This window comes from Penicillium solitum (genome assembly GCF_028829755.1).
Source record: "Penicillium solitum strain IBT 25940 chromosome Unknown utg000001l_segment0_segment0, whole genome shotgun sequence".
Taxonomy (NCBI): domain Eukaryota; kingdom Fungi; phylum Ascomycota; class Eurotiomycetes; order Eurotiales; family Aspergillaceae; genus Penicillium; species Penicillium solitum.
The window spans coordinates 1,738,250-1,761,401 of record NW_027072121.1 but is presented as its reverse complement, the minus strand read 5'-3'; the positions used below and the strand labels follow the sequence as shown (position 1 = coordinate 1,761,401).

Sequence of the window (23,152 nt, the reverse complement as noted above, 5' to 3'; positions counted from 1 at the left end):
TCATGTTTTGAGGGATACATGTACATGCAGCAAGAAATCTCCCTCTTTTTTGTCCCTCTAGAAAGGTATTTTATGGCCTTCTCTTGAGACCATTTCTAGACAATGTTGGTTCCACAACAAACCAAAGCACATATTTGGCCGATGCATCACATCATATGCAACAATAATAACACTTGCTCCAAGTCATATCATGCTGGAGCTCTCTAACTAAGCATCTGTTGCTGCCTTCAACTGTGAGGCATTGACCTTCACCAAGTCTTCCAGCATATCCCTATAGCCCACAGGAAGGGCACCAGACTATTTGGCGGTTAGTAAATGACTAGCACTATCCTAGGGCAGAAAACTCACCTCGTTCGTCAGCAGTCCTTGCACAAGCACAAAAGCGTTGTCACGGTCTTTGGTCTCTTGCGACTTGTCTGTCTCCTCGGCCTTATTTTGATTGGGAGTGCCCCCGCCTAGGGTCGTCTTAAGCAACTCGGTAACCTCTGTCTTGTGCAAGCAGTCCACAACAGCGGCACAGCCGAGTTTGTTTGTCGCCATTAAAGCCAGAGCAAACCAGCCTTCACTGCGAACGACAGGCCACTGAGTCTGTGTGATCATCGCCCCTACTGGTAGCGAGACACCCTCGTGTAGGGTGTATAGCCGGTCAAGCAAGGACATTGCTTCTTTATCTCCATCGCGAGCCTTGGGGCTAACAGTCCGACAGATTGAAGCGACTGTCCGTCCGATTTCAGTCTTGATTGGTGTGGAGTCTGTTTTCTCGAAAAGAGACAGGAGCAGAGAGAGGTAGGTCCGTTTGTGAGCCGGGGAATCAACATCCTGTGAGAGAGGAGCGAGAAGATGGGAAATGTTATCCATCGAGGAGATAATCACCTGACGCGCGATACTTGCAGCCGAGAATTGAACCTGCGGAACAGATTCATATGCCCATAATCGTGAAATGGCAGGAATGATACCAGCTTCTCCAAGAATGGCTCTGTTGTCGCCGGCAATTGCAAGGTTCTTCAGGAAACCAAGCGAAGAGTGTAGGACCGCGCCACGGGCATCTCCCCTGAGAACGGATATCAATTCTTTGTGGATTTTCAGGTCGCGGACCATCACCTGGCAGACCTCGTCGGACCGGGCGAGGTTTCCAAGCATGACACAGGCGCAGATCTGAAGTTGATCTTCGGTTGCAACCACCCATGACTTCAAGGTCTGTGAAAGAGGAGAGTCAAGGGGGTAGTGCTGCGCAAACAATGGTGAGGCAGATACCTCAGCCAAAGCCTGGTTAATCTTTAGGCGGAGCTGCGCGAGAGCCTTGACGTCTTCGCTCAAAGAAGGGTCCACCACAATCGAAAATGAATGGCGCAGGACGTCCAGCACGCCTTCCACCATTCCATTCGACACGCACGCATTCTGGAACTTTTCGTTTCCTAGGTAAGCAGCAAGAGAAGTTGCCAATGATGAGAAGTGTGCAAAATCAAGAGTCTCATCAATAGCAAGCTCCATCAGCAGTAGAATTGTTCCGTCGGGAGAGTTTTCAATGCCTTCAGCTGCAGATTAAATGTTAGATCAGAAAACAGACTGAGATTGAGATGAAGCATACCTTGCTCTGAGGCCAACTCAATCAAGTCGTATGAGAAATTGAGTAGAGCCTCATTGTCTTCGATCTCGCCATCTTTGATCAGCTTCAACAGGATGTAAGCTGTCCGATTGGCAGCTATCTGAGCATGTGCTGGTTCTGATATCATATTAGCAAGACGTGTATCACCAGCCGGTTCTTTCTGGACATACTGTAATCCATGCAAATATTGTAGATGACCGGAATTGCAACAAAGACCAAATCCGGATCAAGGAAATATCGAATGATAGCAAGCGTATAGTTTCCCTTGATAACAATCTCCCTATTCTCATCTGCATAAATGTTAGTTATATGGGAACATATGCAACTGATTGCAGCATACCTGTATCGGCACACGAGTTCCCGATAACTCGCAGAGAGTGAAGTAACAAACTGGTATCAACCTCGCCCTTCAAAGAGACCACATCCAGGAAGAATTTCAGAACGCCAGACTGGCCAAATGGAGCACGCCATGAAGCTGAAACATAATTAGCAAGTTATGAAGTTGACATGTATATAGAATTGACCCACGATCTCTGCTGCCATCCGCAATAATCTCAGTGGCTTGTACCAAGTACTCTGAGTTAGACGCCCAGAGCTTTTGTAGAGTGGCGCTCACGCTTCGCAGGGTGTCGGCGTCCCGTCGCCCGCGTTTTGCGTTTGCATCGGCCTCTTCAAGAGATGCATGGAGCTCCTTGAGATCGAAGCTATTTCCAGCATCGTCGACCTCCTGGGCCTTTTCAATGATGTCTCGCAACTCATGGAACATCTCCTGTTGGTCTTCCGAGTCAATGGTTTCCGTGCGGGGTGGCAAAGAGGAAGAAACCTCCGGTAGATCTGAGAGAATCTTTTTGGTAGGAGGCAGTTCCAACTCCCCCTTTTTCGAGACTGAGTGGCCAGCAGCCCCATGAACGGCCAGTTGGGCGGTAGATATACCCGCGGAAGACATCTTGCCGAATCAGGGTCAGATAGTTGCCTCCGGAGTGTGGGGTAATATGGAAGGGTCCGTGTTGAGTTGACGATATGAAGATACAAATTCCTTGGCCGAACGGGAAAGGCCTTCTCAATTAGATGAAGGAGCCTAGATGGTAGCCTGTTGACCCCGTCTTAACAATTTAAACCCTGTAAACAAACAGCGTTTGCTCCGATACGAGAGTACTGGTGGCTTTTAATCGGGCAACGAGGGCCTAAAGTGGATTCTTGATATTAGTGGAAGACAAGCGACTCCTCATCAGAAATATCGCAGAAACAAAGTAAGTTTAGACTGTTCGTGGAGAGACCCGTGGGCGTAGCTGCCTGAGGTGGATCCAGGCACCAATCTCGTTTAGGTTAGGCCCAGGTATGGTGTTTATGTATATGGAGCCATATCATGTTTTTTTCTGTATGTTATATTGCAACTGCCCTCATGGGGATTAAATATGAAAACTACATCCTACAACTACATAAGGTACACATATATCTATCTATCCACTAAGATCAAATATCAATCCCTGTGATCACGTGTTCCGCTCTATGTTAAGAAGCTTTTTGGAAGCTTGTACGCCGTAGGTAGAGGGGGAAAAACCGGATAAACCGTAAATACATATTCTTAGGTAGTGTATGTACGTAATATCACGTTCATTTCCAAGGTTATCTCACTCGAGAGTTCTGGCTATGTTGATAGAATTGAAAAAAAAAGAATTGAAAAAAAGAAAAAAAGATGGAGCTGCGCGGAATCGAACCACGATATTCAAGGAATGAATCATGAAATTTCCCGGTTAGGGAGAATCACATAAGCTTGATGGACTAACCATTATCCTACAGTTCCTTAACCAGTAGCCTATGGCTTCTAATTTTGGGAAAGAGCACCCTTAAGAGTGCTCGTGTTTCGGAATTCGTTAATCCTAGTATATGTCAATAATAGCACGAAGACGTTCACCAAAATACTAGCAAAAGACATTCAGCATTCCGAAAATGCTCATTTCAATGGTTGAACAGCATTATCTCATAGTAAAGCACCTTTTTTTTGCTCAGTATTAAAATTTAAGGTAGATAAATCCATAAAACCTATTCCTTGGCATAGGGTCTAGGGCATGTTCGGCAACGTGATCTCGGGCTCCATGTGCCCGTGGGCCTTCCTATTGGGGTTTGATTTCCTAGATCATCCCATTTTAGTTGAAACATTCTATATGTTCGTTATCAGGTTTACTTTTGCATGGATCTGAGAGAAGGTACCCTGCTACGACAGCCCGGCCGAGAAGTGACGCTAACGCATGCATGTCACTTTACTTTTCTTTTGCCAGTAATACAAATACTTCTAGTTATTACATAGATGTACATCTCATCAATCATCAGTATGTAGCTCATAGCCCTGGAGCCTTTTCTGTATTTAATGTGTTATATACACTTGAAAGGATACTATATTTATTACCAGTGGCATGCATGCATTAACGCCCCTTCTCGGCCTGGCTGTCGTAGTAGTCTTGTTTAACTCGGTAATATCGGGCTTATCTTAGTGATCGATGGTCCACGGGTGCTATCAATGATTACATATACAAATGGATGTACAAAGTACGTGCATATGGCCGCTTTCCCCGTTCAAGACAATGCAAGTAGTTAGATAGTTACGTTGTTGGCCACGCAATTATCCGTTGAGATGGTGATAATTCAGCCTTCCAGGTTGGAGATGCAGATCGCAGGGATCAGTCGCATTTGTAATCAGAGAATTTGAGCACCGGAGATTGAAGATTAGGTATGAGATGTAGGTGGATTGATAATCAACAGTGCCTGCTTGACTCTCACCTAAAAACATTTATAAGTGTACATTGAGTTGGACATCTATAAGGTATTATACTTCGATCCTACTGTATCTGACCGAACCCACTTCGAGTCAATCAATCGGACGCAAATTCTCATTGCCCTTTTCCATATACAACCATCGAGCCCTAAAAGGATCCCTACAACCCATAATGGCCCCTATCGTTATCTTCATCACCGGTGCCAATCGTGGCTTGGGCCAAGGGCTGGTCAAGGGTTTCATCGCTAAACCGGACCATGTAAATGCTTCTTCTTTTGCCCGTTCCACTTGCAATTAGAGGCAATCACTGACACTAAGTGCCCGATAGATTGTTATAGCTGCTGTCCGTGACCCAGCGCACTCGACCGCTCAGGCACTTGCCGAGCTGCCCGCAGGCGAGGGCAGCCGTATTATAGTAGTCAAGTACGATGCGAGCATTGAGCAATCTGCCTTTGATGCAGTCAAAGAAGCCAGCGACCAGGGAATCGGCCATCTTGACATTGTCGTCGCTAATGCTGGCATTGCCAAATTATATCCACTTGTGAAAGACGTCAAGCGGGCCGATATCATCGAGCATATTGACGTCAACGTGTTAAGCGCCGTGTCATTTTACCAAGCGACACGCGATCTGCTGCAGAAGTCGACCGGAAAGCCCATCTATGCCATCATGGGATCCGGGGCCGGTGGTCTTGCGTATGTCTACTCGAATTTGGGCACAACAAATGGAAGCTAACCATCTTTAGACGTCAACCTCCAGTCCCAAATGCGGCATATGGCGCATCGAAGTCGATTGTCAACTGGTACGGTGTTCGGATCAACGCCGAGGATGAGTGGCTCAATGCGTTTGTCTTGGATCCAGGCTGGGTGCAGACCGACATGGGCAATGCTGCTGCGCAGCTTTGGGGCATGGAGGAGGCGCCGGATACCTATGAGAAGTCCATTACCGGCATGGTTGAGGTTCTGAGCACGGGCACTAAGGAGCAGTATGGCGGTAAGTTTGTGCGGTACTCGGGTGAGGTTCTGGAATGGTGATCATAGTTTCATAGATCATGGGCAGATCGGGCCCCGAATCTAGGCCCAGCTACGGAGTTGGACTTCTCGCATGAAATTCTCTTGCAATGCAGACTATATGAGAATACACTGGCTCATCAATGACTCTAGCCTCTGTAACGATGGTCAAGAATATGTATGCCGTAGTGAGTGCATTTTATTGAGGTCCCGAGGTCGAGTCGATTGCTTATATAATCTACTTTGTGCCCACCTTGCTCAAAGCGGAAGGGCAGATCTCTAACTGCGTATGTATGTTCTTTTCTCTTTTTTAATTCTTTTTATATTCCTTTCGGACATATGGGAGAATTAGATAGAGATGAATAGAAATATTTCAAAAGACCATAGATGTAGTAATCCTTTAGAATCCAAATGGCCTGTAGAAGATACCACTATAGACTTGGCAGGTACACAAGACCAGTGACCCGGTCCGGGCGCCAAGAAGCGCATCACCCAAGCTGGCCTTTGCCGCATACAGCACTGCAACACCCCCGAGTCCCTCATTTTTACCACACTAAACCGGTGCTATCTTCACAATTGACCTCTCTCCTCTCCTTTGTGAATCTTCTGTCTTATCTACCGATTTCACCATGACGCGCGCTGTCCAGACCATCTCCGTTCTTCTCCTTGTCTCCTCAGTATGCTACGAAGTCCCTCCATCTCAGGAACACAATCCCGTGGATCTTACTGACAATCGACCAGCTCTACCTTTCCCTTTTCCTTGGACTCGTTCCCTTGAATGAGACTGTCCAGACTGAAGTCATTCCAGTTGTACGTTACCCACCCTGTCAAACCCCCCCCCCCCCCCCCCCCCCCCAGCCCCCAACTCCGGTCTTCGAATATGTCGATGGAAGAAAACTAACTTATAACCACCCAGCTCCCATTCTACGCGCTTATTGTTTTCGCTTGCTACCTACTCGCCCGCCTGGGTGTGGCGATCTTCACCTTCAACGATGTCCCCGAGGCACACGCTGAGCTACAAAAGGAGATCGAGCTTGCCAAGGTGGAGTTGCGCCAGGGCAAGGTTGAGGTCGACTAAATGAGAGATCGATGTGCGCATGGATTAGGCTGATAATCAGATACTCGGATCCAGAATCCAGACAGGGTCCGAGTCTGAGGAGTTCAGGCTGTGGATTGGTGCTTGAACGCGGAGGCTTTTGTCTTCGTAGGATTGAAAAGGCTGCGCCGGATCAATATAATACACTATGCTCCAGTGACTTTTTGTCTCGCTACCAATGCTATATTCTCTTGATACCCGTCTACAATTCAACGTCTGCAAAACAACGTTTGGAAGACTCAAGGCCCAGGCTTCCGGTTGGTTGTTACAAAAAGGCACCCGGTGATGGGGCATTTTCTTTCAGAAAAAAAAAGGGGGCATGGGTGCAAGAGCAGTTTCAAGTCAAACACTCTTTTGGGGGCAGCCTGTCGGTCTGCCAATCTGCCAAAAAGAAAGAACTTTTTCTATAGAAATTCATCAAGGATATCGTAAAAATTACACGCTCAGATCTATGCACCTGGTCTGAGCATGGACAGTAGAATCGAGGACCAAAATAGTCACAGATATAAACCATCAGAGCGCCGCGCAAAATGGAATGCTTATGATAATGCAATCATTCGCTTAAACGGCCTCGGTAGAGGGTTCTTTGGCGATAGGGCTTTTGCCCGAAATATCGACGATGGGGCTTTCCTTGGCCAGAGTATCGTGCTCTTCAATGTTCCTGCAAGAAGCGAAGGGAGAAAAAAAGTCAGATCAGCCAGAATCCAGAAGGCAGAAGGTTTGAGGTATAACATACTCAGCCTCCCAAGGGTAGCAGATCCAGACATCCCCAGTGGTGACCGCGGCGTGGTAACGCTGGTCGTTTTCCGTCATATCTGTGGGCAGCTCACCCTTCTTAGGCTTGTCCTTGTTCTATTCCAATTGTTAGTCAACCCCGTCAATCTCCAGAGAGACAAAAGAAAACATACGTGCAGAACGAAGACAAAGAAGTTAGTCTTCAAGTTCTTCCTTTCGTCCCCAAGGGGGAGCTGATCCTGGGCTTTCTTAACATCGCCCTCGAGCTCCTTCACGGCGTATTGTAGGGTTGTGCGGGTATCATCGACCTCGTCAACGATAAGAACGTTCTTGCCAAGCAAGTTGGCCATCGAGGAGTTCATGTCGAGCCATTGCAAGCGGGTGACCTTGGTGCCGGGGACCTCCTCGACGCTGTCGGTGCCCAATTGCTCGTAGAGGGACAGACCGATGGCCTGAATAGGGATGTTAGGTCGACCCGGAGCCTTGAGGAAGGATCTGTTTGGCAAGTAGGAATCAGTATAGTGCAGATGAATGGGCACGTGCAGATTGAACGTACCGGAGGATGCGAGCAGGGATGTAACCACCACCACCGATGGCGATTATAAGGTTGATGTCGAAGGACTTGAGGGGTCCCTCCGCCGAGTTCTTGCAGAGATTGTGGACCTATCGAGGTGATTTGCATTAGTCTTGGTCCTTTTAAAGTTCAGAGGGATTATAATTGTGGACTGCGATAAGACAATCTGCGATTTTTGTTTTGCGGGGGTTGGCTGTTCATGTGTGTCTTCGATGTCTTCAACATCGTTTTTTTTTTTTTTTTTTGACAAAGACAACGAGATATTGTCATAGTTAATAGGTTGGGATTCTTACATCGTTGTAAGTAGCATATTGCTTTTGCGACATTTTGGCGGTTATTAGGATGATTCCGAAGTTGAATAGAGATATGAAGATGATAAATGATAGTCCAATAAAGACCAAGTATCAACCAGTGAAGTGATCACAGCTGTGGAATGTCTTTTTTTTTCCCACAGAGAAGGAAAATGGAGGGGAAGAAAAAAAAAAAAAAGACAGTCGGACCGAACGGTTATCGGCCCGCGGATGTGCGGGGCTCTTATCTGCAGACCCTTGATGTTGTCTACAGAGTACATACATTGTACATTGTACAGCTTTGACAGCTTTGACAGATTTAACCCTGCATATATTCATATTCATATGCATTAATATCCAGTTCTAATCCACAACTAAGTATACCAACTAGGCTCAGGCACTTCATGCAGCAGGGCATATCGTCCTAATTCCCGATTCTTGTACGCCACTGGATCGTGAAGAGTGTGTACTCGAATATCCCGCCAGAATCGATCCAATCCAACCTTTGAAGCAGTGGCTCGGGCTCCAGTCACTTCAAATACACCAGACGTAACTCTGAGTCCGACATCTGTGGCGACCACCTTGATGCTAGCGACCCACTCCGCAACCTCTCCACGTTCCTGGGCTGTGAGACCAGATTTCTGCGCTTGGTATCGAGTATAAAGCCCTGAGAGTTGATCACCAGCTCGATCGGCAAGGGCTTCAGTGGCACGCAGATGCGCAAAGAAGTTACCATAGCGTTCGAGGATGTAGAACTCATCCGTTGCTGATTCCTTGTTCTCCCCACCGAAAGGCCAAGCGCGTGTTACGGTTGTGGTGTATTTGGAGGCGAAATCCAAAGCACCGAGAGCAATACCCAAGTAGAAGTTGCTGAAAACTAGTTGGATGCTATAGGAAAAAGCGAGTAAGTTTTTGAGCTATGCAACCGCTGGGGGAGCATGGCATATGCAATGACAGACTGCACTTACGTTGGCAACAATAAAGTAGGGAATGCGATCTTCAGAGTATCATCGCGAGGCTTCTTGGTAGCTGAATCCCAGCCCAGTGCATCTGACCAAGAAGCACGGACATTATCTATCTTCACGCCTCCAGACTCGCTCAGGCGCAACCCAATGTTGTGCCAGTTATGAGCAAACTGGATACCGGGCTGTCGGGTCTCGACCAAAGCAAAGATATGATCTTGGGTACCATCCACTACACCTTCAAGGACTGTCAGGTCAGACACAACGCCTCCAGTGTTGAAGTACTTGTTCCCGGTGAATACAATATGGTCTCCATCTGGGGTGATCTTCAGATCATTGTCGCGGGGGTTCACGGCGCCGCCGACAAAGTAGTTGTTTGAAATGATCAACTGATGGGTTCGGTCGGCTTGTTCAGGAGTGCCCACCACATTTCCAATGGTAGACCAGAGAAGGTGATAGCCAAGCAGCATACCGATAGATCTGTCTTCTTGTTAGGGACTATCCTTGGGAGCCATGTGGGATTCTTGGATATTACCCATCTGCCTTTGAAACCTCTCTAATTGCCTTATATCCAACGCTCCAGGGTTGCTCGCCACCCCCATACTTCCTAGGCCCTAGAAGCTTTGTCAAGCCCGAATGCTTGAGCAGGGCCACTTCGGCGCGCGGGGATTTGTTCTCCTGGTCTCTTTGAGCCGCGTCTTTGGCTAGCACTTCGGAGACCTCTCGGGCTCTAGCAATCCATGCTTCTTCCGTGTCCGGGAGATTGGACCATGTGGTTTCGTATTCAGCGTAGACAGCGGGGTCTGTCGCTGGAACACTAGATTGGGACATGATGGCAGGGTATATGGAGTATGGTTGTTGGGTTCAATTATATTGAAATTAATGGACTATTACTTTTTATAGGATATGAGACAGTTTATAAATAGTCCCCTTGCGGGGATATCTTACATGCTTGTCCCTCCATGTCACGCAATGTCGTGTTACCCAAAAATGAGACATATAAACTACGGATTCGCCATATTCGTCAGACAAATAGAATAAGTCGTGATGGCTATCTAAGGAGCACGATAATTTATAAAAGAAAATAACACAAATGAATCATTGAGGGGTTTGTTCTTCTCGGACGAGTCTTCTCGGACGAGTGTTTAGTCTAACGAACCTTAAACTACGGACTATAATAACTAGTGTTAGCGTTGTCGATCGGAGGCCTATCGAAAAGAACTTATAAATACTAAAGTATACTTTAAAGATATTTTATAAATAGTTTAGGGTATAATCTAGTTAGGTAGTCGGTTAGAGTTGATTGTTATAGAGCGAGAGGTTAAGATTGATCCGACGTCGAAGAAGAGGGGATATTCTGCAATTTCCTATATCTCGGCTCTCGAAAAAGGTCTTATTCCTTACTATCAACCTAGCTCTATCTTTTAGTAGGATAATACTCGAATCTATATAGCGAAGCTTATATAGGAGTGGTTTGAAACTCGCGGTATATATGTGGAAGACTAGCCGCCGCACTTACCGGATTAAAACCTAATTGAACATGTTTGGCGGTGGCGTTGAAGCTTTTTCAGTTATTCCCTAAATTTATATATATAGGAAGATCGGAAGAGGATTAGTAGGTATTTAAACGATGTATAAAGGTTGCTTAGGATGCAATTCCGTAAGAGAAGATAGATGCATTGATTTTAAGTATGGGGCGGAGATACAAGGCTGTACAGAGTGCTAGGGGTTATTATACAAAATATTAAATTTTGAATTTTAACTGAGATTGGTATAGGGCATAAACCTATCTTTTTATGAGTAAATTGAGCAATGTATGGTGGTGCAGTATATATATGTAAGATATATATACTATTTGAAAGTGGTGGGGTGAAAATGCGGGTGGGTAAATACTTATTAAATCTCACTGTACTTGTGACTTGGGATTCTCTCAGAAAGGTGTAGTTCGAGGGATATCCGCACGAGGCATTATGAGCTTGTGATTTTCATGGGAATCACATGAGCCTCCTGATTCATCCACTATCCTCCAGAAGATTTTGGGGTGACCAGTACTCTTTCTCAGGGCCCTGGGCATCCAACCAGACTAGACCATCAGCAAGCAGGTCATCGAGTACAGTTTGTGCTCGAGCTTTTTCCCATTTGAGGTTCAACCGAAGCATTGAAACGCTCACAAAGCCCAGCACCTGAATCACCTCCAAGACTGTTGCCTGATCTGTGTTGAGTTCTTTAGGGATGGACCGAATGTACTGCTTGCTGCCGACCTTGACGATGGAGAACCCGGAGCCAAGAGGCTCGAGAGACCGAACTGCTCGTAGGATGTCGTCACTGTCGAACACATAGTTAAGTCAATCACTTGTATAGATATCCATATTTCTGGGAGGAACAACTCCATACTCTGAAACTTCAAGCCCACTACCAATCGCTTTTCCCTTCCCCACTCGCTTCCGACACTCCTCAACACCAATCAACCCACCATTTTCGCTCCTGGTCTCTCTGCATAACTCCACAACTCGAACTGCGACTTCAAAGTAAAAGTCATTCATATCTCCGCCCATAATCTGTGTCCAGAAGCTGCCTCCCTCTCCCAGTCCACGACGGCCATTCTTGCCCTTGACGTTGCTTGCGGCAAGGGGATCAACCCCGATGGTGTTGCACATGCGCGCAAACTCTGCCCTGAATGTTGGGTTGGACTTTATCGTAGAGCTATGTTCTAGCGCAAATGTGTGGAGCAACGACTGGAAAACCGATAACTGGGTCTGCAGGGAGGCAGTATGCGTAGAGCGGAGATTGGCGCCATGAGTAGCATAAGATTGCGTTGCTTGGGTTCGGTTTGCAAATGCCCCGAGGCCAACTCCGCGACGAGACATGATATATGGAGTGTAAGGGGAATCAGTGTTCACTTGGTAGTCCTGTAGTTAAGTTACCCCAGGCGGGTCAGACATCCATGGATGGATCCATGAAGTCATCTGATAAGAGGTAAGCCCTTATCCAGAGCCCGATAAGGGCTGGATCCAGAACAGGTTAGTGCTGGCTATATTATACGCTAGCCTAATACGGCTAGTGGGACCCGCACTCACACAAGCGAAGTCTCTTCTTACATTCCTTTTCTTCGAACTTTTTCTTCTTCCTTTGATATCCTTCGACAACCAGCCGACTCTCGACCTCGTCCGGACCTTCAAAATGGCCGCTACTACGTATGATTCCCAATGACTTCTTCCTAAGACTGATGCAATCTCTGCTTGAGTTTGTAAGGTTGCGGGTATAGTCGTCCTTCTCGCTGGGGATGCCAGCCGTTTGTCCACAACGGTGACGGCTAGGCACCAGCTCGATCCTTCCTGCCCTCTCTCGATTCCAATTATCTCGGATACACTTGTTGTCTATCACGGAGCAAAATTCGGATACAGAAAAAAGGGTGATGGAGTCTTGAGGTTGAAAGCGCCTGGCGTCTTCTCTTCCAAAAATATTGTTGTGAACTATCGCTCTTGGGGACTCGTGATGTGGTAACAGCATAATGATCCTGAAGCGAAAGAGTGTCAACATATATTTCCTGAACATTGTTCGGGGTTTTGTCGGATGAAGGCATCAATGGCATCTGGTGGGTGATCGGGTTTGCGAACACTATGCTGAAATATGCATGGCTAGTACCAAACTGTAATCGATCATGAACCCCCGATGTCTTGGCCCTCACTGATTAAAGACATTTCGTCGAGTTCTTTTATGCCTTCAGTTGAGAATGTGGCGCTATATGCTGCAATTCTTTCACTCGGCGAATTGTCTCAGTCTTGATCTATTTTGGACAGACTGTTCTAACATTACACAGCTCCGTTCCCACCCAGAACCAGGTCCTCGTTCCCGAGACCCTTCTGAAGAAGCGCAAGTCTCAAGAGGCTGCCCGCGCTGAGCGCCGTGCCGAGGCCGAGCAGACCAAGAAGGTCAGTTACCCCTCTTTCTTTCACATTGCCACACTTCCCTTCCAACTACATGATGCATAACACCATTCACGATGACTAGACCGCTACCACGGTCAATGCTGTCGTCTGTCAACCATCTTTCGGGTCTGACATTAGTTGCACAAACTACTTGCCATTTTCTTCACAAGACTTTGGAGAACTCTCATGCTAACAGAGATTCATATAGGCCAACAAGGAGAAGCGTGGTGTTATCTTCAAGCGTGCCGAGTCCTACGTCCAGGAGTACCGCACCGCTGAGCGCGAGAAGATTCGCCTCAACCGCGTTGCTCGCCAGGAGGGCAGCTTCTTCGTTGAGGGTGAGCCCAAGCTCGTCTTCGTTGTCCGTATCAAGGGTATCAACAAGATTGCCCCTAAACCCCGCAAGATCCTCCAGCTCCTGCGTCTGCTCCAGATCAACTCTGGTACTTTCATCCGTCTCACCAAGGCTACCCAGGAGATGTTGACCATCGTCAACCCCTACATTGCCTACGGTTACCCCAACCTGAAGTCCGTCCGCGAGCTTCTGTACAAGCGTGGTTACGGAAAGGTCGACAAGCAGCGCACTCCCCTCACCGACAACCAGATCATCGAGGAGCACCTCGGCAAGTTTGGCATTGTCTGCATGGAGGATCTGATCCACGAGATCTACACTGTTGGCCCCAACTTCAAGCAGGCCAACAACTTCCTCTGGCCCTTCAAGCTGTCCAACCCCAACGGTGGTTTCCGCGCTCGCAAGTTCAAGCACTACATCGAGGGTGGTGACACCGGTAACCGTGAGGAGAACATTAACGGTCTCATCCGCCAGATGAACTAGATTTCTTCTCATGAAGAATTTGGGTTGGAGCGTTCTCTGAGCGCACTAAAAATGTTACAAAATTTTACGACTTTACTGTCTTGGGTTGTTTTTTGCACGGGCTGTTTATATCCACTAGTCAATTCTTTTTAGCGATACGATGGTCTGGGATTTCCGATCAATTTAATGCTTCAAACAACCCAATTTCATGGTCATGGGCCTGGTTCCTGTTGTACTTTTTTTTTTTTTTTTTTTTTTTTTTTTTTTTTTTTTTTTTTTTTTTTTTTCTCGTAATTGTATTCCCAGCCTTTTAGTCTACAGCCTACTAGGAGCTTGGTAGTAATCGGGATTTTGTAAGGCCGAAGACTTGTCCCGAGGTCCGAATCCCATCTCGAGCTATCCTGTAGTCTCAGGCGTTTTCGAGGCTGTATTATTGAGGCCGCGCTTTCATGATTTCATGAAGCCCAGTAGCTCAAATATCAAGCTCATCACTGTAGTTAACCAATTATAAGTGGTTTACTTTCTCTCTATAGTCTGGGTTGCCGTCAATTCATCATGTGTCTACATCATATTCTACCAGCTTTACCAGCTTTGAATTCGGAGGGACAGTCTACAGAACAGTACTATCTTACCAGAAGTTACTACATCCTAAGGGGAACCGGATTTAATGCTAATCCCAGAACAGGAGTCGGCAGTCCTAAAATTGGGGCGATATATATCGATATATATCTATTCAATATCCATGTGACACTGCATTTCTTCCGACGTTTCTACGTCAGCCCACCCCAATTAGATTTTAATGACCTCCTGAACTCTTCTATTACGGTCAACCACAAGGCAGAGCTGTCGTCCTTGCCAGTCTGAGCTCGATGCTGATAAGTTATGCGGCGCAGGCTTGAAAGCACCGTCGCGGAGGGTTTCAGTAAAGAGCTCGTAGGATGGGTAATCTACATCGATCATCTGAGTTAGTATATTTAGTCATCAATGGTTTTACTGAGTATATGCGTACAGCCATCCACAAAGTGTTTGACCTGTTCTTCGGTCATTCCGGTGCCTTTGGCAGCACGGAGAGTGCGTTCTTGCTCCTGACGCCATTCGTAGACGAAATGAGGGTTTTCGGCATCGCTGAAATTAGTTAGTAGAAGTAAAGTATGTCGAGTGGCAGCAGAGCACATACATATGGATCAAAGCATCAAGCTTGCTGTGAAGAAAAAGAGAAACCCATATTAGCAAAGTTTCTAGTTGCAGTCTTCAATGGCCGAAGAAACCCACTCAGTCAAGATATCATATCGCTTCAGAGCGTCGTTTATAGCCTTGACATCCTCGAACTTGACATGGCCTAGTCGTCCATCATATTTTCCGATCTCCTTTTGACGCACAGCGGCCTCCCATTTCGCACGCAGGGTTTGGTCATCCCACGCACGGAACCCGACACACCACCCTTCAAAAATCACGACTTTGACTTTATCTTGACCCTCTTCATTGACGACTTTCCATTGCGACTTTGGAACACGATCACCCCGACCCTCAAACGCAGACTTGTCATACTGCGGAATGGCCGTCGGACGTTCAGCGGCGAGCGAAGCAAACACCTCCTCACCCAATGCGAGGTCGTGAGTCGAAGGCTGACCACGATGCTGCAGGAGGGGATTTGAAGGATGTGATTGTGCTAGAGCCACCTGATCAGCGTGGTCAAGGTAGATATCGTCGAGCGACAAGGTCACGACCGAGAGCGAGTATGGCTCCGATCGGAGGGTGTCATTGAGAGCGGATACCTATGGAGGGATTAGTATCAAATTCCGTTCCGAGGAAATTGAACGAGATCCCGAGGCATGGGAAAGTGACCAGCTCTGGATCGAACTCACCAGAACTGTCTTGCCCGCACCCTGCACGCCATTGAGGCCGATGAAAAACGGCGGGGTACTGGGGTTGCCGCGGTGCCGCTCGGTATGAACGCGCAGACGATCGAGTAGGAAGGGGATACAGTGCTGCGACTTATCGTCCACGATTTCGGGCATTTTGACTTGATTTCAACTACCGAATACTTGTAGTTTGCTATTGCACGGTCTTTTGTATCTATCGGCTACGGTGCGCGGGAAGTTTCTCCCTCTAATCGGCCGAGTGAATCTGGGGTCCTTTTCCCCCCACGGGGTATATTCAGCCGCTACGTTTGGCCTGACATGTTAAAATTGTTTCGCATTTGACTTAAGAAAATCGTCAAAATCGTCAAATATGGGTCAAATCATAATAATTGACTCTTATACAAGAAAGATTGTATGCACATGACAATGACGTTGCCCCGTCACATGCCTGAGTCAGCAAGTACTCGGCCCCGGGAGACATATACCAACACTCTGACACCTATTACACCTATTACACTTATCACACCCTATATACTGTATATATTATTGTATATTATTGTATATATTTGCATATATCTCATGCATAAGTCTAAAATTACCAGATATACATGTGTGTGTATGGAAGTAACACGGAGTTACGGCATGTGATACGGGACGATCTCCCATTGTAACGATACCCCAAGATTTCGTTACAAAACCAACCCAAACGTGCCGAGGTTCTCCAGCTTGCCGAGTTGCTTTAAACTCCCCTCTTCTCCAGCTTTCTTCTTTCATTTCTTTCTATTATCCACTTAACTATCGGATATACACAGAAATGTCCGAGTTGCGATTCGATAACCAAACGGTGGTCGTCACCGGTGCCGGTGGTGGTCTGGGGAAAGCATATGCTCTCTTCTTCGCCTCAAGGGGTGCAAATGTCGTCGTCAATGACCTCGGTGTCTCTCACAAGGGTGAGGGCAAGTCAGGAAAGGTATGTGCAACATCTCCGAACTAGACAGACAGACACTGATAGCTACTCCAGGCCGCAGATGTTGTCGTCGACGAGATCCGGGCCGCTGGCGGTAAGGCCGTCGCCAACTACGACAGCGTCGAGAACGGTGATGCTATCATCGAGACCGCGATTAAGACCTTCGGCCGCATTGATATTCTGCTTAATAACGCTGGTATCCTGCGGGATGTTAGCTTTAAGAATATGACGGATGCTGATTGGGATCTGATCAACACAGTTCACACCTACGGTGCATACAAGGTGAGAATCCTCGGACACATAAAAACAAGTTATGGAAACAGGAACTGACTCGTTCTTTGTTTAGTGCGCAAGAGCCGCGTGGCCTCACTTCCGCAAACAAAAGTTTGGCCGTGTTATCAACACTGCCTCGGCTGCTGGTCTATTCGGCAGCTTCGGCCAGGCCAACTACTCAGCTGCCAAGCTCGGCCAGGTCGGTTTCACCGAGACTCTGGCTAAGGAGGGTGCCAAGTATAACATTATTGCCAACGTTATTGCTCCCATTGGTAAGCAAGCTACAAAGCCCCAACTCATGAATCTGGGGAAGCTAACCCCAAATTAGCTGCCAGCCGCATGACTGAAACTGTCATGCCCCCTGATGTTCTGGCGAACCTTAAGCCCGACTGGGTGGTTCCTTTGGTCGCTGCCCTCGTGCACTCATCTAACACCACAGAGACTGGTGGTATTTACGAGGTCGGCGGTGGTCACGTTGCTAAGCTCCGCTGGGAGCGAGCTAAGGGTGGTCTCCTGAAGACCGATGACTCCCTGACCCCTGGTGCTATCGCCCGGAAGTGGAACGATGTCAACGATTTCTCTCAGCCCGAATATCCCACTGGCCCTGCTGACTTCATGGCCTTTTTGGAAGATGGTCTGAAGACACCCAGCGCTCAGCCTGGAGAGGAGCCCGACTTCAAGGGCCGTGTTGCCCTAGTGACTGGAGGTGGTGCCGGTCTCGGCCGTGCCTATTGCTTGCAGTTCGCTAAGCTCGGTGCTTCCGTTGTGGTCAACGATCTTGTTGACCCTGAGCCGGTGGTCCAGGAAATTAAGAAGCTTGGCGGCAAGGCTGTTGGCAACAAGGCCAACTGCGAGGACGGTGATGCCGTCGTCAAGAGCGCCATTGATGCCTTCGGCCGCATTGATATCTTGGTGAACAACGCCGGCATCTTGCGCGACAAGGCTTTCACCAATATGGATGACAACCTGTGGAACTCCGTTGTTAATGTCCATCTCCGTGGTACCTACAAGGTGACCAAGGCTGCCTGGCCTTACTTCCTCAAGCAGAAGTACGGTCGTGTCGTCAACACTGCCAGTACCAGCGGTATCTACGGCAACTTCGGCCAGGCCAACTACGCTGCTGCCAAGCTTGGTATCCTGGGTCTTTCCCGCACTCTAGCTATGGAGGGTGCTAAGTACAATATTAAGGTCAACACCATTGCTCCTAATGCGGGTACCAACATGACCCGTACCATTATGCCCGAGGAGATGGTCCAGGCTTTCAAGCCCGACTATGTTGCCCCCCTTGTGGTCTTGCTGTGCTCTGATATGGCTCCTGAGCCTTCCACCAAGGGTCTGTTTGAGTGTGGTAGCGGTTGGTTCGGCCGCACCCGCTGGCAGCGCACTGGCGGCCACGGCTTCCCCGTGGACGTCAAGCTGACCCCCGAGGAGGTGGTTCGTAACTGGGCACAAATCACCAACTTCGATGACGGTCGCGCTGATCACCCCGAGGACGGCCAGGCCGGCGTGGAGAAGATCATGGCTAACATGTCTAACCGCGCGCACAGTGATGCTTCTAGCGAGAACGAGATCCTGAAGAACATTGAGAAGGCCAAGGCCCTTTCGAGCGAGGGTACTCCCTTCAACTACGAGGACCGCGATGTGATCCTGTACAACCTCAGCTTGGGCGCCAAGCGCACCGACCTGCCTCTGGTCTATGAGAACAACGACCAGTTCCAGGCCCTTCCCTCGTATGGTGTTGTCCCCTGGTTCAACACCGCTACTCCCTGGAACATGGATGAATTGGTGAAGGACTTCTCCCCCATGATGCTGCTCCACGGCGAGCAGTACATGGAGGTTCGCAAGTTCCCCATCCCCACTACCGCCAATACCCTGACCTATCCCAAGCTCATTGACGTTATCGACAAGGGCAACGCAGCCATCGTCGTTGCCGGGTTCACAACCAAGGATGCCAAGACCGGCGAGGATCTGTTCTATAACGAGTCCAGCGTCTTTATCCGCGGCAGTGGCGGCTTCGGAGGCTCTTCCAAGCCCACTGCTGTGCGCGCCAAGGCTGCCACTGCTGCGTACAAGGCGCCGCAGCGCCAGCCCGATGTCGTGGTTGAGGAGAAGACCTCTGAGGACCAGGCAGCGCTGTACCGCCTGAACGGTGACCGTAACCCGCTCCACATCGACCCCGAGTTCAGCAAGGTCGGCGGCTTCAAGACCCCCATCCTGCACGGTCTGTGCTCGCTCGGTGTGTCGTCCAAGGCTGTCTTCTCCAAGTTCGGTCCCTACAAGAACCTCAAGGTTCGCTTCGCGGGTGTCGTCCTGCCTGGCCAGACCCTGAAGACTGAGATGTGGAAGGAGGGCAACACCGTCCTGTTCCAGGCCACCGTTGTTGAGACTGGCAAGCCTGCCATCACCGGCGCCGGTGCGGAGCTCCTGGAGGGCGCTAAGGCCAAGCTGTAAAATATGAAATCTTTGGTTGAAGCGATATTCCTATTGGCAAAGCGAGCTGGAACACTTGGATCAGACTATTGCTTCTTTTTTTGTATATACTACCCGTGATTTTTGTTGTTTTTTAGTTTTCCCCGAGAGGCCAATGAGATGTATCTGAATTTGGTAACTACATGACTATACCGACTTGGAAATTCTAGATTTTGTGAATACTTTGGACTGATAGATATCTGATCCATCTACGACTGCGTAAGTATGGCAAAGTGAATCACATGTTTTACTTTCAATAACTAGTTAATGGGCCGGAAGACATGTAAATTCTTTGCTGTTCTAGTGATATTGTCTGGCATTGCGTGATTCTTTTGAACCATATTCCCAAGGAGCATGCGATCTTTGAGATTTCATTTGTTTGTTCAAGTGGTTTGGGGCTCAGATGTATCGTATGGTGTGGGTTGATGTATCAGCACTATGACAAGGATCAAGTGACATTCTGCAGTTTCAACGAGACACTCTGTGTGTGTGATATGGTTTAAAAAAAGGGGGTCAGTATCTAGCAAATAGAAAGATCACTGGATGGGAGGTAGATATAAAAAGAATAGAAAGAAAAGAAAGAGAAGAAAGAATATAAAAAGAAAAAGGCGGAAGGTCGTCTTATGTAACAAATCCTTCATTCTTCATTCTAGGCTCCAGGACTGCTTCAACACATTCTTATACCCCCCTCCCCTTGATATCTTCTGACATCTTCTGACATCCTCTGACACTTTTCATATTCCCAAACCATGTAAAGCCTGTACAATCATGGTGCTCTCGCTGCCAGTACCCGGTTTCTCCAAATCCTCCACATCCCGCCCCGCCGACGGCACCCAATCTCACCGAAAGTCAGCCTCCGGTTCTTCAACCAGCTCCTCGCCCAGTCGCAATGCCCGAAAGTCATCTCTAGGACAAACTGGATCCTCTCCCAACAGCTACTCCATTACCCTTGAAGCCTTACGAAATAACCCTTTTGGCAGTACCTCCCGATCCCGCGGCCCCGTCCAGCTCTCGGCCCACGAAACAGAGGAACACAAGCGGGAACAGGAGGAACTCAATACCGCACTTGAGACTCTAGTTCGAATCTTTCCCGATGTACAGATAGAGGTGTTCCGCGAGCTGCTGTTACGATTTGACGGACAGAGCCGGTTACAAGTGTGTGTGGAGGAGCTACTCAGGCATAAGAAGAAATGGGTTTCGGGGCGCTGGAATCTCCCGGAAGGAACTACTGAAGCCGAGGTAGAGGGAAATGCTCCCTCATCCCCTGGAGGTGACAACTTTGCTCGGCATGACGCTGGCAAAGGCGGCCTGGTCCCTCCCGATGAGCGGTTTCGGTCCGACGAATATAAGGCCGCTGTGCGGATGGCCATGACAAGAGAATATAATGGTCTGAACAAGAGTACAGTGGAGGCTGTTCTAGCCGAAGTAAATTTCAGCTATGCTCGGGCTCGACCGACGCTCCGGGATCTGTCGCGTCGGACATGGCGCGCGACATTCAACAGCATGTTCCCATCCTTTAGGCGGAAGAAGGACCGCGAAGAACACCCGCTTCTGGCCTGGCATCGTCGAGCAGACGGAGAACTTGTTCCTGTTCTGAAGGAAACCGGGTGCAACGAACTGGATGCAGAGCTCCACGAGATGTTGCTGGCTCCACTGTTGCGGCAGAAGCGTGAAGAGCAGCATGATAAGGATTTCCGATTTGCTTCAGAGTTGAATGAGAAGGAAGCACAAGAACTCAATGCCCTTTACGAATGCGAGTGTTGTTTCGCCGACGTGACATTTGAGCAGATCGCGACATGTTCAACCAACATTCACATCATTTGCTACCATTGCATCCAAAGAACTGTCTATGAAGCGCTGTTTGGGCAGGGCTGGGGCAAGTCTGTTGATTTAGAGCATTCTACTTTGAAGTGTCTTGCGCCATTGTCCATCGGGTCATGCGAGGGATGTCTTCATCCAGAGATTGTCAAGCAGGCAATTCTTCTTGACACGGCTGGCTTTGAAACGTACCGCAAATTCGAGGATCGGCTCTCCTCCGAGGCACTTATGAAGTCTCAATTGAAGCTCGTTAGATGTCCGTTCTGCTCCTATGCTGAAATCGACCCAGTCTACCATCCTTCACCCCATGGTGTCCGCTGGCGATTCCGTCGTGACGGTGGCATTATTCCGACGATTTTGATGATCCTCCTCCTCCTTGACCTTGTCCCCCTACTCGTAATCCCTGTTATTATTCTACTCCTTTTGGACCCAGCCACTGTAACAGCGGTCTTCGGAAATGCCATTCGCAACCTTTGCCTCAAGATCCGACCTAAACGATTCACCTGTGCCAACCCCTCGTGCTCCCGCATTAGCTGCATGACATGCCATAAATCATGGCGAGATCCACATGTCTGCCATGAGCCGTTACTCCTGGACTTGCGCGCTACCGTCGAGGCTGCCCGCACCGCCGCTGTGAAACGCACCTGTCCCCGCTGCTGCCTCTCATTCGTCAAGTCCTCAGGCTGCAACAAACTGACTTGCGTTTGTGGCTACTCCATGTGCTACCTATGCCGCAAGGCACTAGGCCCACCTATACAAGCAACCGCGCCTGCCCGTGCCCCCCGCGGGTTAGATGCCTTCGATGGCCCGGTCGATATACCCCACGATCCCTTTGACAATGAACAGGTGGCAGGCAACTTGTCCGATGACGATGAATTTGAAGAACCAGAAGGCTACAAGCACTTCTGTGAGCACTTTCGCATCAACCCTGGGTCCCGCTGCACAGAATGCACCAAATGCAATCTCTACCAAGCAGAAGACGAGGAAGCGGTCGCCCGCCGCGCAGGTGAGAAAGCCGAGCGTGAATGGCGGATCAGGCAAGGCGATTCCGGTACCAGCAACCCAACTTCGGCTGCTGGATTCCGCAACGTCAATCATGATCTCTCGGCAGGAGCCGATAGCCACTCTAAGAATCGCCGTGCCACGGCTTCAATTTGGGATTTGCAGCTTACATCTTCTAGTAAGCCGTGGGCTTACTGGCTTAGTGACGTGTGGGCTGATGGACGGTGGAAACTCGAGGGTCAGGCTTTTGCGGACTGGATTGTGGAGCGAGTCGTCGAAGTTGAGGACGTATGATACTAAATGATCCTGTGCGCACCTTCGGCTACAACTTTTCAAGATCTTTTTTTTTCCTTCTTGCTTGTATTTTCGGCTGGTTTTGCAATAATGGCGCTTGTTTTTTTTTTCTCTCCCTTTCATTCCCCAGTACTCTACGCAGAGTATCTGGGCTGGCGTGCGGTGTGAATATTTTTTGGAGGGTTTCAGACGATGTGATGATTGATGACACTCCCTAGGTACTTCTGTTTGATAATTGCGTGGCTTCTTACTACTGTCAAGATGCAGCGAATAACCTTACTCTCCTTTTAATCCAAGACTTTTTTTTTTGAGACCAGTGTCTTCTACTCCTACATTGGATGCTTTTATTACAGAGACATAGAGGCAGAAATAAAGTGGAATATGTCTTAAATTGCGCATGATGCCCAGAAAAACAATCTATGAAAGATACACGAGAGAGGTAGAACATTGAAAACCATAGCGATAATACATGCTGAAACCCAATGACGACCTCCACCGAAGACCCCCAGCGATGCATTTGGTGGATATTATATCCACCCAACAGTAGTTGGGTTGACCAAATGTTCTGAGTTGTGGAAGGACTGCCCAATATGAGTGGCTTGTTGTTGATTGTGAACCTTGCCGAGGAAGAAAACCTCCCCTGGCCATTGGCTGTAGCGTGTGTCGATGCACAATCTGCT

General features: G+C 48.4%; 10 protein-coding genes across 10 annotated transcripts; 5 read left to right on the top strand and 5 right to left on the bottom strand.

Moving 5' to 3' along the window:
- Positions 1-207: 207 nt before the first annotated feature.
- N7455_000713 (uncharacterized protein) lies at positions 208-2,829 on the bottom strand (the record flags this gene model as incomplete). The annotated part of the gene is made up of 6 exons (XM_040958034.2): positions 2,135-2,829; positions 1,947-2,081; positions 1,777-1,896; positions 1,589-1,723; positions 349-1,535; positions 208-297 (listed from the first exon to the last, which is right to left on the bottom strand). Exons 1-6 carry the CDS (start codon positions 2,550-2,552, stop codon positions 208-210), a joined length of 2,085 nt encoding a protein of 694 aa, XP_040811476.2. The 5' UTR covers positions 2,553-2,829.
- A 1,612-nt stretch (positions 2,830-4,441) lies between these two features.
- N7455_000712 (Short-chain dehydrogenase/reductase SDR) lies at positions 4,442-5,534 on the top strand (the record flags this gene model as incomplete). The annotated part of the gene is made up of 4 exons (XM_040958063.2): positions 4,442-4,638; positions 4,708-5,072; positions 5,123-5,370; positions 5,437-5,534. Exons 1-4 carry the CDS (start codon positions 4,552-4,554, stop codon positions 5,532-5,534), a joined length of 798 nt encoding a protein of 265 aa, XP_040811501.2. The 5' UTR covers positions 4,442-4,551.
- A 482-nt stretch (positions 5,535-6,016) lies between these two features.
- N7455_000711 (dolichol-phosphate mannosyltransferase subunit 3) lies at positions 6,017-6,465 on the top strand (the record flags this gene model as incomplete). The annotated part of the gene is made up of 3 exons (XM_040957986.2): positions 6,017-6,064; positions 6,129-6,197; positions 6,304-6,465. The coding sequence occupies 3 exons, from the start codon at positions 6,017-6,019 to the stop codon at positions 6,463-6,465; spliced, it is 279 nt and encodes a 92-aa protein (XP_040811503.1).
- Positions 6,466-7,044: 579 nt separating this feature from the next.
- Positions 7,045-8,118, bottom strand: N7455_000710 (xanthine phosphoribosyltransferase; the record flags this gene model as incomplete). Its single annotated transcript, XM_040958062.2, has 5 exons — positions 7,045-7,144; positions 7,220-7,335; positions 7,392-7,713; positions 7,775-7,881; positions 8,086-8,118. 5 exons carry the CDS (start codon positions 8,116-8,118, stop codon positions 7,045-7,047), a joined length of 678 nt encoding a protein of 225 aa, XP_040811453.2.
- Positions 8,119-8,405: 287 nt separating this feature from the next.
- Positions 8,406-9,980, bottom strand: N7455_000709 (thermophilic desulfurizing enzyme family protein). The gene is made up of 3 exons (XM_040957975.2): positions 9,580-9,980; positions 9,051-9,524; positions 8,406-8,970 (listed from the first exon to the last, which is right to left on the bottom strand). The coding sequence occupies exons 1-3, from the start codon at positions 9,873-9,875 to the stop codon at positions 8,457-8,459; spliced, it is 1,284 nt and encodes a 427-aa protein (XP_040811477.2). The 5' UTR covers positions 9,876-9,980; the 3' UTR covers positions 8,406-8,456.
- A 930-nt stretch (positions 9,981-10,910) lies between these two features.
- On the bottom strand, positions 10,911-11,968 carry N7455_000708 (ESCRT-II subunit protein SNF8). The gene is made up of 2 exons (XM_040958120.2): positions 11,439-11,968; positions 10,911-11,369 (listed from the first exon to the last, which is right to left on the bottom strand). The coding sequence occupies exons 1-2, from the start codon at positions 11,909-11,911 to the stop codon at positions 11,057-11,059; spliced, it is 786 nt and encodes a 261-aa protein (XP_040811541.2). The 5' UTR covers positions 11,912-11,968; the 3' UTR covers positions 10,911-11,056.
- Positions 11,969-12,224: 256 nt separating this feature from the next.
- Positions 12,225-13,808, top strand: N7455_000707 (60S ribosomal protein uL30; the record flags this gene model as incomplete). Its single annotated transcript, XM_040958084.2, has 3 exons — positions 12,225-12,238; positions 12,865-12,976; positions 13,182-13,808. 3 exons carry the CDS (start codon positions 12,225-12,227, stop codon positions 13,806-13,808), a joined length of 753 nt encoding a protein of 250 aa, XP_040811490.1.
- Positions 13,809-14,576: 768 nt separating this feature from the next.
- On the bottom strand, positions 14,577-15,805 carry N7455_000706 (TDA10 family protein; the record flags this gene model as incomplete). Its single annotated transcript, XM_040958038.2, has 5 exons — positions 14,577-14,734; positions 14,797-14,912; positions 14,965-14,988; positions 15,060-15,562; positions 15,653-15,805. The coding sequence occupies 5 exons, from the start codon at positions 15,803-15,805 to the stop codon at positions 14,577-14,579; spliced, it is 954 nt and encodes a 317-aa protein (XP_040811483.1).
- A 658-nt stretch (positions 15,806-16,463) lies between these two features.
- mfp (putative peroxisomal multifunctional beta-oxidation protein (MFP)) lies at positions 16,464-19,340 on the top strand (the record flags this gene model as incomplete). The annotated part of the gene is made up of 4 exons (XM_040958077.2): positions 16,464-16,619; positions 16,671-16,898; positions 16,963-17,161; positions 17,218-19,340. The coding sequence occupies 4 exons, from the start codon at positions 16,464-16,466 to the stop codon at positions 19,338-19,340; spliced, it is 2,706 nt and encodes a 901-aa protein (XP_040811460.2).
- Positions 19,341-20,126: 786 nt separating this feature from the next.
- Positions 20,127-22,472, top strand: N7455_000704 (E3 ubiquitin-protein ligase; the record flags this gene model as incomplete). Its single annotated transcript, XM_040958040.2, has 1 exon — positions 20,127-22,472. The coding sequence occupies one exon, from the start codon at positions 20,127-20,129 to the stop codon at positions 22,470-22,472; it is 2,346 nt and encodes a 781-aa protein (XP_040811537.2).
- Positions 22,473-23,152: the final 680 nt, after the last annotated feature.

Excerpts from the sequence above, each read along its gene's own strand:
- N7455_000709 (XM_040957975.2), bottom strand. The coding sequence starts at position 9,875 with ATGTCCCAATCTAGTGTTCCAGCGACAGACCCCGCTGTCTACGCTGAA. Across the intron at positions 9,525-9,579 it reads GAGGTTTCAAAGGCAGATGG|ATCTATCGGTATGCTGCTTG; the intron begins GTAATATCCAAG and ends ACAAGAAGACAG. Across the intron at positions 8,971-9,050 it reads CCTACTTTATTGTTGCCAAC|CATCCAACTAGTTTTCAGCA; the intron begins GTAAGTGCAGTC and ends TTTTTCCTATAG.
- N7455_000708 (XM_040958120.2), bottom strand. The coding sequence starts at position 11,911 with ATGTCTCGTCGCGGAGTTGGCCTCGGGGCATTTGCAAACCGAACCCAA. Across the intron at positions 11,370-11,438 it reads AGTGGGCTTGAAGTTTCAGA|TGACGACATCCTACGAGCAG; the intron begins GTATGGAGTTGT and ends TGTGTTCGACAG.